Raw genomic sequence first — 13,605 nt, 5'->3', positions numbered from 1 at the left:
TGTCCGATACGACACAGTTGTAGTTGCTTCTAGGGATACAGACGTACTAGTGATTCTAGTGTCTCACTACCAAAGCATGGTATCCAAATGGATGATGACAGGGACATCCAAAAAAAGAAAGTATCTATAAAAGATATTTTTCAAGCCTTGCCCGAGGGTTCTACAAAAGCACTGATTCCATTCCACACTATTAGTGGATGCCATACTACTCATATCCAGGGAAGAGTTAAATTACATTAATACATACATACATATAGTAATTTAACTCTTCACTGCTCATATCTAAGTGGTCACTCAAAGGCATCGGCATGGGAAGTATTAAAAAAAAAGTATGAACTAATTAAAGACCTGGGAGAAAACCTGTCAGTGACCAAGTTATTATGAAATCGGAAAGATTCATTTGCTACGTTTACGGTGTTGGTCAAGTTAAAAGTACCAATGAAGTTAGGCTTTTAAAAAAACCCAGAGGCATTACCTCCAACAAGCGATGCAGTGCACCAACATATAAAAAGAGCACACTTCCAAGCACTCGTATGGAAAAAAGCTATATCGCCAATCCAGCATTTGCCATCACCAACATATTGGTTGGGAGCTATCTAATGGTAAACTTCAACCAGTGCTTCTGAAAAATGAAGCTATTCCTACTGCTTCGTTAGAGATGATTTATTGTGGATGCAAGACACGATGCATAACCAATAGATAGGTGCAAGAAGTCAAAACTACCATGTACAGCTTTATGCCGCTGTAACAACGCTAAAGATGACGGAAACCTTTGCATGAATGATCTTAACTGATGCCCTTAACATGTTCATTCCAAATGTAGCTTACGTGTTCACATTTTCTTTTAAATCTATACAATCATAATCCATCATATTGATGGCAGGTAATTTTCAAATGTAGCTTACGTGTTCAAATTCTTTTTTAAATCTATAATCATAATCCATCATATTGATGGCAGGTACTATACAATCATAATCCATCATATTGATGGCGGGTAATTTCCAAATGTAGCTGAGACGTGTTCAAATTCTTTTTTAAATCTATAATCATAATCCATCATATTGATGGCAGGTAATTTTCAAATGTAGCTTACGTGTTCAAATTCTTTTTTAAATCTATAATCATAATCCATTATATTGATGGCAGGTAATTTCCAAATGTAGCTGACATGTTCACATTTTAGAAAATCTATAATCATACTCCATCATATTGATGGCAGGTAATTTCAAATTTCAACAAATGTAACTTGCGTATTCAAATTTTTTTTTAAATCTATATAAATCATAACACATCATATTTGATGGCAGTGAATTTTATAATTTTACTAATTATTATTGTGTATAAATAATTTCATAGTTATGCAATTATATTATATTTAGTATACAGTAGGCCTATGCTGTAGTTAAAAGGTCAATAACCATACTATCGGCCATTCTTTTACAAAATATGCAATTAGACTGGATAGAAACACACATGTTTTAAACAATTTAAAAAGAAACAAAAATTCATAAGACCACAATTTTCAAAGTTATATTATTATTATATTATTATATTTGACTAATAGTTCAAAGGTCAATAGTTGTAGAATCGGCCATTTTTTGTAAAAACATTTCATTATAATAAATATGAATGTATAGTTTCTGAACAATTTGAGCCCTATTTCGTGTCTCTCCGATTATTGGTTACTGAGATACGATAAATCAAGGTCAAAGGTCAAAATGTCAGAAATAAGACTTGCATCAATTTTTTGAGAAAATGTGTCATTAAAGTGAATATAAAAACATATATTTAAAACATTTTGACACCAAAATTAATTATCTGTGACTAGTGGTTCTCGAGATATAGGGTAATTATAAAAAATGGCCGCCATTTTTAATTATGCAAATTAAGGGCTTAGATGGCCGAATTTCGCTTGGGATCCGCCATATTCGTAATCAGCGAGGTCGAAATATCCTAAATCAAGTGGATCCCAGCTTCTACCCAAAAATGCTTCTTGATTCGTTTTCTAGGCCGTTTTTTGAGAAATGGAACCTGACTATCATCGGCGCAATTCTATTGCGAAGTTCAATGTTGACTATGCCTCGCAAAAACTGGTTTATTAAAATTCGGTCCCTGTCTGGCATTGGACCTCTGCCCATGATGGTTTCGGCTCGCCTCAATTTGGAATCCAATTCAATTGCGAATATGGATCCGCCTTCATTAGGTCCTTGGAACCGAGCATAGAAATTGGCGAGTGGGTCCCCACTGCAAATATCGCCAAACTGCTGTTTTAATTCGGCAAATGCTGTCTGGGGATTTTGCCATTCTACTGGGATGTTCAAAACCAATTTTCTTGCTGAGCCCCCTAAGTTCCTTACAATTGTTGCAAATTGTAATGTCACTGGCATGGTACTAGCTGATAGTAAATACTCCATATCTCGAACCCAGTCCTCTATTAATATACCCCCTGTTGTTCCTGTGAATATTGGAACACTTTTCAGTTGATGCACTGGGTTGTATGGCATATACCCAGCACCCACATTATTCCGCTGAATTGGAGTATATACATTTGAAATATTATTATGACGTTCGCTTACCCTTCGTGGTGTTGAATGTGATGGAGTCCTTTCAAAATGTGATGAAGAAGAAGTATCGTTGACCATGTCTACAATTGTGTAATCCATTCTATCGCTATTTTCCGTACAATGAATTAAAGAAATAAACTTGTCCGTACAATTAAAGAAACAAAATTAAAAATCTGCTGTGTCAATGTCTCGGTAGAACCTCCAATTTGTAGCACTCTTTATATAAATGACACAGACTGTTGTTATATTCTCTCAATGGTACTTTATTTACACTATATACAGGTACACAGAGAGTGATTAAGTTGTAGCTATCGGTTCAAGTTATTTCCAAATTGTGTTAATCTACAAGAAGTGTTAATTACAGAACATACATGACTATTTAAGGAGTAGCCCAGTGAGGTGACTTATCAGTTCAGTGACCCTCCTTGTCCCCTCCCAAGAGCTGGTATATCCATTAAGATCACACCCAAGTAATCATTAGTAAGTTATTACCCATTCCATAGAATAAGGCAATTAATTATTAGGAGTTGACACCTTAGTGGTTACAGCCCAGGTCTATAGTCTACATTAGTTAAGTATGGAAAACCACATGAATTCCAGGAGAGTGAGTGACCTGCTACATATGTATTTTATTTATTTAATCTAAATTGTATATCTTTAAAATGTAAATATTATAATATATAATTATGTTTACTAGATGGTACGCTCGCTTCGCTCGCGTACCATCTAGGTCGTGCCCACATATGGTTCTCGAATACATAGTAATTTCAGCGTAAAAAAACTGGCGATTTCAAAATGTAGGCCTACGTACCGCATGACTATAAAACATTTATTTATGTATTTATGTAGTCAACCAAAATCAGCACCGTGCGAATTACTTCCAAAAGAGAAACTTCTCACAAAATGAGTCCAAATGTTTCATTTGGACTCATTTAAACAAACCCAATTTGTATTTTGTATCTAACATTATTGAGGGTTGGGTTTTTTTTAATAGGCCTATAAATAACATAACACTAAATAGAGTAAAACATTTCCGATTTAATAACTGTTAAAATTGTCACTGTCATAGTCGATTGAAATAGTAAAGTACATGTAACGATACACCACCACGACGTTTATATTTTTTTGTAATTATTAATTAATACAAACGTTGAGAAGCAACTGTCAGTAATAAAGTATTATATTATTATGTGTTTATAATCTAAAAGTAGGGGCTACCCACACTCACAGTAATAAAGTTTATTAGTATATTTGTTTATATTATAATAAACAGTAGGCCTACCAACCCACACAATAAGAAATTTGCGATTCAAATGGCTATCAAAAGTGGTTAATACCTATTTACAGTATTGTATAGCTCTACAATACTATTTATGTTTATTCTCAAAGGGCCCATAAATTGACCTACTTGTGTTAAATCATGGAGGTATGCAAGCATGGTTAAACCAAATAATTTGGAATGTTCCATTCATCGCAAATCAATACATTTGTATAAACGTATATTAAATCTATCAAAATAGTATTTTTTTAAGAAAATCGGCCTGTCTTCAACATTATGATACTCTACTCGAGCTGTTCAACCGGTTTTCAGCTATTAAAAACAATTATCGTAGGAGGAGATAGGAAAATGCGAAGTATCCTCGTATTATTGTGTACAGGTATTTTTCATGAGGACATCCATTAGACAGTGTATACCACGATCGGAAAACACCCCTATTTGGGGCAAATGGTTGAACCTAAATTCGTTTTAATTGTCAACAACTAATTATCTAACTAAATTTAATTAGTAAACAGGGTTACATCAGGTGGTTAAAATCAGTACCGAGATTATAACCAACTTTATATACCATCGAGTACACATTCTAGAAATAACGCGCGATTTACCGAATTTTGCCCTTACGTAAATTTATATATAGATGAAAGAAATTGTACATCTTTTATAATGTTTAAGATCTTGAAAGAAATTAATGCAACTGCTGTTATATATTTTTATCAATATATATAGAAGAATCGCTTCCAAATATCGCACAAACACAGTTGCAATGAATTTTCGACAAAATAAATACGTTGAACCGTGGAGGAAATACAGTACTGTATATAGAAAGCTAAGAGATGCTGAATCTGAATTGCCAGTCAAAAAAACCACCTTGTATTTCCCACCAAAATTCAATACAAAAACAACTGCTTTCCGTTTTACGTAGACAAAAGATAACGAGAAAGTACAGTGTTATTGTATTTCCCACCAAAACTAAATCCAACGGCTATTTGCGTTTCGGTACAAAGGTCAGTTAGAGCAGTCCAAATTCACGTCCGCATTTGCTATATAACTACGTCTATTTTCAAAACGGTTAGCATAATTTCGAATTTGTCTTCGAAGAAAGTTATTGAATATCTACAAAATGTCTGGACGTGGTAAAGGAGGAAAAGGACTTGGAAAAGGAGGCGCTAAGCGTCATCGTAAGGTGTTGCGTGATAACATCCAAGGGATCACAAAACCGGCTATCCGTCGTCTTGCTCGCCGTGGTGGTGTCAAGAGAATCTCTGGTCTCATCTACGAAGAAACTCGTGGTGTACTTAAGGTATTCCTTGAGAATGTCATTCGTGATGCTGTAACTTACACTGAGCATGCCAAGAGAAAGACCGTCACCGCCATGGATGTCGTCTACGCCTTGAAGAGACAAGGCCGAACCCTGTACGGATTCGGTGGATAAGCAGTTATACAGTTCAACACATTTCAAACCAAACGGCTCTTTTCAGAGCCACCACATGTGCAAAAGAGATTTGTTTGCTAATATCTATCTATAATATGAATAATCCAAATCAACATTGATTCACAACGTGAATTTACATCATGTTCACATTAGCCATTACAATTGATACTGTATAACAAAATAAATGTCGTAGATTAAATGAAAGTGTGTCTATATCAACATTTGATTTCACCATGCAAACAATTTATTTGGAATTACACACAACGGTGCATCCTTCACAATAACAATTAATTATATAGAAAAGTATAAAATAAAGGCAAAAACAAACAACTATCAACCCCTATCCTACCCCTCTTCCCCCACCAATCCCTCAATTTAAATTGATACATACAGTAGATCATTACTTTACACAAATGAATACAAAACTAAATATACTGTAGTAAAAGTGTATGGCGTAAATAAAATCCACTGATAAACACAACTTATTACGAAAACCCACCAACCTCCTCCCCCACTCCTTTTCAATTTACTTAATGTAGCAAAGTAGATAACAACATTTCGAAATTTCCATGCTCTTTTTAGGTATCTTTTATAAAAACTATCCAAAATATTTTCACACTATTTTACACTCTTCATCAAGTAAATTATCTGAGTATCCGAAAACATATTTTAACAATATAATTACATCATGATGCTCATGTTCACATTGGCCTATATAATATTGTTATTGTATAACAAATATAATTTGGACTCTTTCACAATGTTATTTAATATAAAACATTTTAAAGAAGCTATGCATGGTGTTTGCCAAATGTTCATAAAAGTACATGCTTGTAATTGTTTCCGTGCAGGATAGTTAATACTGTATTTATTACCCAGGTTAATCATTATTTATGTCCGTATAAAATCGATAAGGTCATTTGTAATACAGTAGTAGTATGTACTTTGGTAGGATCAGGTTGAATTTTGGATATTTAACTGGTCTTGTATATTACATTTATGATAAAAATTGTTTTATAAATGTAAATTTACTTTACTTTGTTTTTCAAATTTACAGATTAAAATGTTACGATGAATTCAAATTTAACCGTTGTTAAATTTATAATGTGTTTATTTTTTATTGTAATCCTTTTATGTTATCATAAAGTGCAAATCAGCTGAAAATGTTACTTTTTCCTGCTGCTAAATATTATGAATGTACAGACAGTATTTGTATGTATACAGTACTGTATAACAAATAACCGTTGTGATGATATTTTGTAAATTTGCGCCAAAATAACAAAGAACGTCTACCCCATAGAACAATCACAATAGAAGTGATTACCGCCTACAGCGCGGACGACCGTGATTGGTCACATCAGTACAAGATTTCCGTAGGGCGAACCACAGGCGGCTATAAAACACCGGGTACTGTTTAAATAATCTTCATTATTATCGAATATACCGAAATACAATTAGCAAGTAACAATATGTCTGGACGTGGCAAAGGAGGAAAAGCTAAAGGAAAGGCCAAGAGCCGGTCCAGCCGTGCTGGACTTCAGTTTCCAGTCGGTCGTGTTCACCGATTTTTGCGAAAAGGTAACTATGCATCCCGTGTCGGCGCTGGTGCCCCAGTCTACATGGCTGCCGTACTCGAATACTTGACTGCTGAAATCTTGGAGTTGGCTGGCAACGCTGCCCGTGATAACAAGAAGAGCAGAATCATCCCTCGTCATCTTCAACTTGCCATCCGTAATGATGAAGAGTTGAACAGGCTTCTCGGAAGTGTGACCATCGCACAGGGAGGTGTACTACCAAACATCCAAGCTGTACTTCTACCAAAGAAGACCCAGGCCAAAGCCAAGTAAATTCCCGGGATTGCTTACCGCATTCTCAAACCAAACGGCTCTTTTCAGAGCCACCATTTGTCCAAAAGAAATTGAATTAGCACAAAGTAACAATATAACACGGTACTTAACACCAGAAAGCTAATTTATGTGTAAAATGGGGTTATTTCGGCGCTAGTTCCGTTTCGCACCTGTTTTTATTTCGACTTCCTTTTGACTCCAAATTGTTAAGCAACTTATTGTGAATACCACACCTTAAAATTGGGCCTCATAAGTACTTTTATGAAGAAGAATCACATAAAAAGTAACAAATAAATCCTTAAATTGATGATTTTACAGACATGTTTCTCGCATACCGTTCGCCGCGAATTTAGCATACTCGAAGTTCAATATTTTCCTTTCTATGGAGCGCCAAAAGAGCAACAACAATAGATGGTTAAAACCTCAGTGGAATGCGTCTTCTTTTAATGCATTTATTATTGAAATACACGTTTAATTGTAATATATTTTGTCAATAAAAATGCTGTAACATTTTACTGCTAATAATTTGCTGTTTTCAAATAGCAACCAACCTAAGAGTAAGACTAAGACTAAGAGGCATATTATTTAGATTAAGGTATACCCCTACAGTACATGTAATATGATGATGAATTTGTCGATTTTCATTCCTAACTAAAAGCTCCTGAAAAAACCATGTACAGTATCAACAGTAATATTTTTGTTGCATTGACAAAATATGATAAAATTGAACGTAATTTTCACCAATAAATGCATTAAATATACACAATTTACTGAGTTTTTAGCCCTCTATTATGATTGCTTTTTTGGCGCTCCATAGAAACAACAACATTGAACATCGAGTATGCGAAATTCACGAACCGATTTGCGAGAAACACGTCTGTAAATTCATCAATTTAAAGGATTTATTTTTTACTTTTTGTGTGATCTCCTTCGTAAAAGTATTAAAGAGGCTTAATTCTAAGGTGTGGTACTCACGATAAAGTTACTTAACCAATTTTGAGTCGAAATAAACGACAGGTGCGAAACGGAACTAGCGCCGTTATTTCAATATTTTGCTTTCACCATCATCTACAAATTAGACAAAACAGTTTCTTGTAGTGTGTATTATTTATTATCCTCGACTTAACATCATTTACAGTACTATTATACTGTTATAATGGATAGATATATACAGTATTTCCATATTATATAATACTGTATATAGAACATACAAAGTACGAATGAAATGTTCACTTTTAACACACAAAAATAAACCACGTTTCTTATTACTTATACCATGGATTAAATCCATGCTTACACTTATTATACACATGAACCCCTGTATAGGCTATATCATATTTTGTAAACATTGTACAAATAAATACTGTAGTTGCATAAAACAGAATCGATTACACAAAGAAGAGTGGCATGTTTGCAACAAACAATGAATTAAATGTAAATAGAGATGCATCATTGTTTGGATAAAAAAAGCAAAGATATGGGCCTGATTTAAAAATAAATAGAAAAATGGATATATCAAAGGGTTGTTTTTAATTTCTACATTATTATCAGATAGCAGAGGCCTAAAATACAAAATAACTCATCCCCAAAAAACATAGAAAATGAAGATTAATAAAATCCCACTTTAAAAGACCATTATGCAGTTTTAATAAATTCTGCAAAAAAAAAAAAGACAAAACAAAAAAGGCGCAATATTTTGGTGAGCTCCGGACGTGTTCTTAGCCATAGATTTCAACCAATAGAATTCGTTTTGTTAATCTGTGGAACCCCCGCCACATTATTGAAAACGAAACTGCGGACGTGTTCTAAACAGTAATATTTAGCCAATCACTTGATTGCTGATTGAATATAACAAAGAAACACAAGTTTCCATTTAGCCAATCGTATTGCTTGTAGTTAATTACCCTTGCAAACATTGGTCCTTATATAAAAGCAAGAATTTAAACAATTTTGATATCAATTTTATTAGTTGAAAAACAAAGATGGCTCGTACTAAGCAAACTGCACGTAAATCTACCGGAGGAAAAGCTCCCCGAAAACAACTTGCAACCAAGGCAGCACGAAAGAGTGCACCAGCCACCGGTGGAGTAAAGAAGCCTCATCGTTACAGGCCTGGAACCGTCGCTCTTCGTGAGATCCGTCGTTACCAGAAGAGCACTGAGCTTCTTATCCGAAAGCTCCCATTCCAACGTCTTGTCCGTGAAATCGCCCAAGATTTTAAGACAGATCTTCGTTTCCAGAGCTCAGCTGTCATGGCTCTTCAAGAGGCTAGCGAAGCATACCTAGTTGGGCTTTTCGAAGATACCAACTTGTGTGCCATCCACGCCAAACGTGTTACCATCATGCCAAAGGACATCCAACTTGCCCGCCGTATCCGTGGAGAACGCGCATAGGACAATTCTCCGTTTTCTCAAACCAAAAGGCTCTTTTCAGAGCCACAATATGTACAAAAGAGATGAAATTAGCACTTGTCTAGGCCTACTTTATTTGTTGTTTCTTTACCATATAATATTTAATATACATTAAGTAATTCAAGCTTAGTATATAAACTGATAGGCCTACATTATAATATAATATGAAAAACAGGTAAAAATACAGTAACACACATTAAGTATACTTACTACTGTAATTGCAATTTTTTTTCTCATGAATTGTCTATATAAATTAAACGCCGTGGTTAGGATTCCGGCACCGGAACTCAACTGCCCAGCGTTAGGGAATCCGACACGCTATTGCGCATGCCCAGAGCGAGGTAATCGGGGCGACTCTATACTTCTTATCAAAGAACTTAGTTCTCTTTGTTCTTATCAACAGCGATGGATCATTTCATAGCTGCGCCACACGGCGAACTAGCCTAGATGCCTACTAATATGGGATCCACTAATCTAGGCTAGGGCTACCAGTTAGACGTGGCCAGTGGTCCTATAGTATTTATTTTGTAATTAAAAAGTGGTTGCTTCATTCATATATAAACTTCATATCATTATGAATTATATAATTACATGACTAGTTTTATGATTTTTCATAACGCATTATAGTTACTCTCTACATAACAACATGCAATCACAAGTTGATTTGTTGACGGCAGCCACCGCGTGAATGTGAAAAAAACTGTTCGGGAAGTCAGGGTCGCAACGCTAAAAACAGCATTACGATTCTTAGATAGATACTGATACTTATTAATACCATTATATTTATTTTAACGCGTGGCGTAGTCGTATTTTAATTATTAATTCATGTATGGCATAGGCCAAGTTTCATCCATCGCTCTCTCGCTCGCGCAACGACTATCTAGGCTACAGTAAATCCCTATAACACTCCGACTCTCCGTGGTGTGGCACACTATTAGTGCAAGCTATAATTCACTTCCCAGAGCTCTGGGCATGCGCAATAGCGTGTCGGATTCCCTAACGGTGAGCAGTTGAGTTCCGGTGCCGGAATCCTAACCACGGCGTAAATTAAAACTTTCATTTCGTTTTTTATTCCGTCTATAATCACTCACTCTATAGCTGAGTTGGTTAACCCAACCCCAAAGTCAGTTTACATATAAAATACACAAAGTACAATCAGAATCAACATGAATGTGAACTTTGTAATGAAGGCTGATGGCCTCATTTTCCACCTCTTGAAATTATTTGTACATGTACTATACAGTATTCGGGATGAGAATTACATTTTTTACTATTTTAAAATGAATGACGTACCACACCATTTTATTAAACACGCACATAAGAATAAACTAAATGTACTGGTTGTTTTCATACATTATTAAAAACGATTTACTAAACATTTTTTTGTTGATAAAAAAAATATTTTTTCAATTGTTTGATATTATTTTATATTAATATATTGAAAAACCACTTGAAGTTGTACTGTATTTATGTTATGTATTACAATAGACACCATTCAATTTTTATCCTACCTTTAGTGTTCGTAAAGTACACCATTGTATTGGTGGTAGGTACAAAATGAAGCAGACATACAAAAATTACAAATACTCAATACATTACTGTAAAAAGATAAGGTGTTTTACTTGTCTTCTTCCCTCCAAATGTTAACAAAGAAAAAACAAGTAAGGTTTTGTTTTGTACATTCAATAAATTGCGCGCAGTCAACAACCAATGAATGCCGTCGACAAACAAGCCTAACTGGGAAACCTCATTTGCATATCAAACTCAATAAATACACTGGGCGATATGAAAATCTTCACTTGATTACTTTACTCGTCGTATTGTAGTTACTAAAATCATGCCACCAAAAACTTCAGGAAAAGCTGCCAAGAAAGCCGGTAAGGCTAAGGCTGTAAGAACTACTAACAAGAAGAGGAAACGTAAGCGAAAAGAAAGCTACAGCATCTACATCTACAAGGTGTTGAAGCAAGTTCACCCTGACACTGGTATCTCCAGCAGAGCCATGGGAATCATGAACAGTTTCGTCAACGACATCTTCGAACGTATTGCAGGAGAAGCATCTCGTCTTGCTCACTACAACAAGAAATCTACCATCACTAGCAGGGAAGTTCAAACCGCTGTCCGTCTATTGCTTCCTGGTGAATTGGCTAAGCATGCTGTCTCTGAGGGTACCAAGGCTGTCACCAAATACACCAGCTCAAAGTAAACATCATTTTGCTGAATCTCAAACCAAACGGCTCTTTTCAGAGCCACCACATGTCTCTAAAGAGATTTTATTAGCTTGTATTTCATTTTCGTGATTTATTTATTAAAGTAATTAGGTGATCATTTAGAATAAAATGATCACCTATTGTTATTGTATGAAATCTTTATTGGTTATCCGCAACGAAGTTGCAGGATAACCTCTTGTGATTGTACGAAATCATCAACATCAACTTTTTATTTTTCTTCTTTCTTTCTGTATGATTTTTGTGTAACGCTTTTCTCTGAAACTTGCAAACATAACATTTTGTTAACTATGTTAACATTTTGACATTTATGTAACGTCGTCAAGCGAAGCTTTTCATGATGTTTACAATTGCGCAACGTGACGTACGCGCGATTTAACGATTTTCTCGTATTTAACATATGTCAAAAACCAAATAACATTTTAAAGTGAAACTTTGCAAAAGTTTAATTTATATCATGCGCTAACTTTCTGTTGAAAAAAAATTGCGTGTTTTACACAAAGTTACGCGCGCACGCGCATTTAAAATTTCAAAATGCGCGAAATTAATTTATAATCAACTTTCTACGTGTTTCATGTCGTTTTAAGCATGTCAAAAATTCCCACGCGTGCGCACATTTTTACGTGTGCGGTGCGCACGTAGCATTGAAAACGTATTTTTTTTGCGTGATTTATGTTTTTCCAGCCTTTTCATGTAATTTTACCAAATTTTTAACAATTTCGACTTAAAGATACGTGATACGAGCACGTCGAATTGGACAATTTGCGCGCGTTTTTTATGAAAAGGTTAAAAAATTCGTTTAAAATATGCCTTTTTTTAAACAGTCGTAATTTCTAAACTAGAAGGTCAACTTTTTGTGGATGGCATATTCTGGAAGTAGATGAGTTGTAGATATCGGATCAGGTATTAATATGGCTAACCGGACATTGTGACGTCATCGTATGGCCACGCGAATATAAAATTTAGGATTTTTGTATCTTTCGTCATAGCTCATCACATTGAATAGAGCGCATCTCCACTTATCCGTTTTCCATTTTCACCCCGATTTTGATATTGTCTAGGTCAATCAACTATCTTTCGCATGAGTGAAAAATATTTTAATTTTTATGACGTCATCATGCCTAAAAATTGAAATCACGTGTGGCATCAATTTCATCTTTACAGTAAATTTTAATCTGTTATAGCTCGTAAGAATAAAATGTGATAATCACGATTAAAACTTTTTCTGGAAGCTATTGGATTGTAGATACGAAATTATGTTAAAATGTTGCCAATCGGATGTTGTGACGTCATCATATGGCCAGTTAAATAAAAAAGGTCGTATTTTCATCTTTTGCGTCATAATTCATTACATTTAAAAGAGCGCGCATCAATATTTCACGTATTCAAATTTCTTCTACACGCTAATACGTTGTTGCTGAGATAATTTCCTTTCGGAATTGCTACCTTCGCGTTTCATTTTAAAACCGTCAACATGTTAAAAATTGCAATAAATAGCGGGTCCCGTAATTTCACCTATTCTACACTGTATGTGATATGGATACAGATTATACTGTGTATACTATATATGAATTTAAATAATAAAATTCAGCAATAACAACATATCATATTCTTCAGTTCAGGTCATAATGCCAACGTGAACACTTCCTTTTGTCCTCAACCTATTCCCTTAATGTTAATGTTGCACCACTTGCGCTGCGGATAACCAAACTCGTCAAAGTGACGAGTTACATGTCTAGTTGGTTATCCGCAACGAAGTTGCAGGATAACCTCTTGTGATTGTACGAAATCATCATTGGTTATCCGCAACGAAGTTGCAGGATAACCTCTTGTGATTGTACGAA

The 13,605-nt window shown here is 34.9% G+C and overlaps 3 protein-coding genes across 3 annotated transcripts; all 3 read left to right on the top strand.

The window, feature by feature from the left end:
• Window positions 1-4,942: 4,942 nt before the first annotated feature.
• On the top strand, window positions 4,943-5,537 carry LOC140058390 (histone H4). The gene has a single exon (XM_072103965.1). It carries the CDS (start codon window positions 4,964-4,966, stop codon window positions 5,273-5,275), a length of 312 nt encoding a protein of 103 aa, XP_071960066.1. The 5' UTR covers window positions 4,943-4,963; the 3' UTR covers window positions 5,276-5,537.
• A 1,207-nt stretch (window positions 5,538-6,744) lies between these two features.
• Window positions 6,745-11,827, top strand: LOC140058389 (histone H2A-like). The gene is made up of 2 exons (XM_072103964.1): window positions 6,745-7,101; window positions 11,386-11,827. The coding sequence occupies exons 1-2, from the start codon at window positions 6,745-6,747 to the stop codon at window positions 11,737-11,739; spliced, it is 711 nt and encodes a 236-aa protein (XP_071960065.1). The 3' UTR covers window positions 11,740-11,827.
• LOC140058784 (histone H3) lies at window positions 9,008-9,668 on the top strand. Its single transcript, XM_072104525.1, has one exon. It carries the CDS (start codon window positions 9,105-9,107, stop codon window positions 9,513-9,515), a length of 411 nt encoding a protein of 136 aa, XP_071960626.1. The 5' UTR covers window positions 9,008-9,104; the 3' UTR covers window positions 9,516-9,668.
• Window positions 11,828-13,605: the final 1,778 nt, after the last annotated feature.

The sequence above is a fragment of the Antedon mediterranea genome, chromosome 9 (genome assembly GCF_964355755.1).
Source record: "Antedon mediterranea chromosome 9, ecAntMedi1.1, whole genome shotgun sequence".
NCBI classification, from domain to species: domain Eukaryota; kingdom Metazoa; phylum Echinodermata; class Crinoidea; order Comatulida; family Antedonidae; genus Antedon; species Antedon mediterranea.
This window is presented reverse-complemented; position numbering and strand designations above follow the sequence as displayed.

Excerpts from the sequence above, each read along its gene's own strand:
- LOC140058390 (XM_072103965.1), top strand. The coding sequence starts at position 4,964 with ATGTCTGGACGTGGTAAAGGAGGAAAAGGACTTGGAAAAGGAGGCGCT.
- LOC140058389 (XM_072103964.1), top strand. The coding sequence starts at position 6,745 with ATGTCTGGACGTGGCAAAGGAGGAAAAGCTAAAGGAAAGGCCAAGAGC. Across the intron at positions 7,102-11,385 it reads CTGTACTTCTACCAAAGAAG|TCAGGAAAAGCTGCCAAGAA; the intron begins ACCCAGGCCAAA and ends CCACCAAAAACT.
- LOC140058784 (XM_072104525.1), top strand. The coding sequence starts at position 9,105 with ATGGCTCGTACTAAGCAAACTGCACGTAAATCTACCGGAGGAAAAGCT.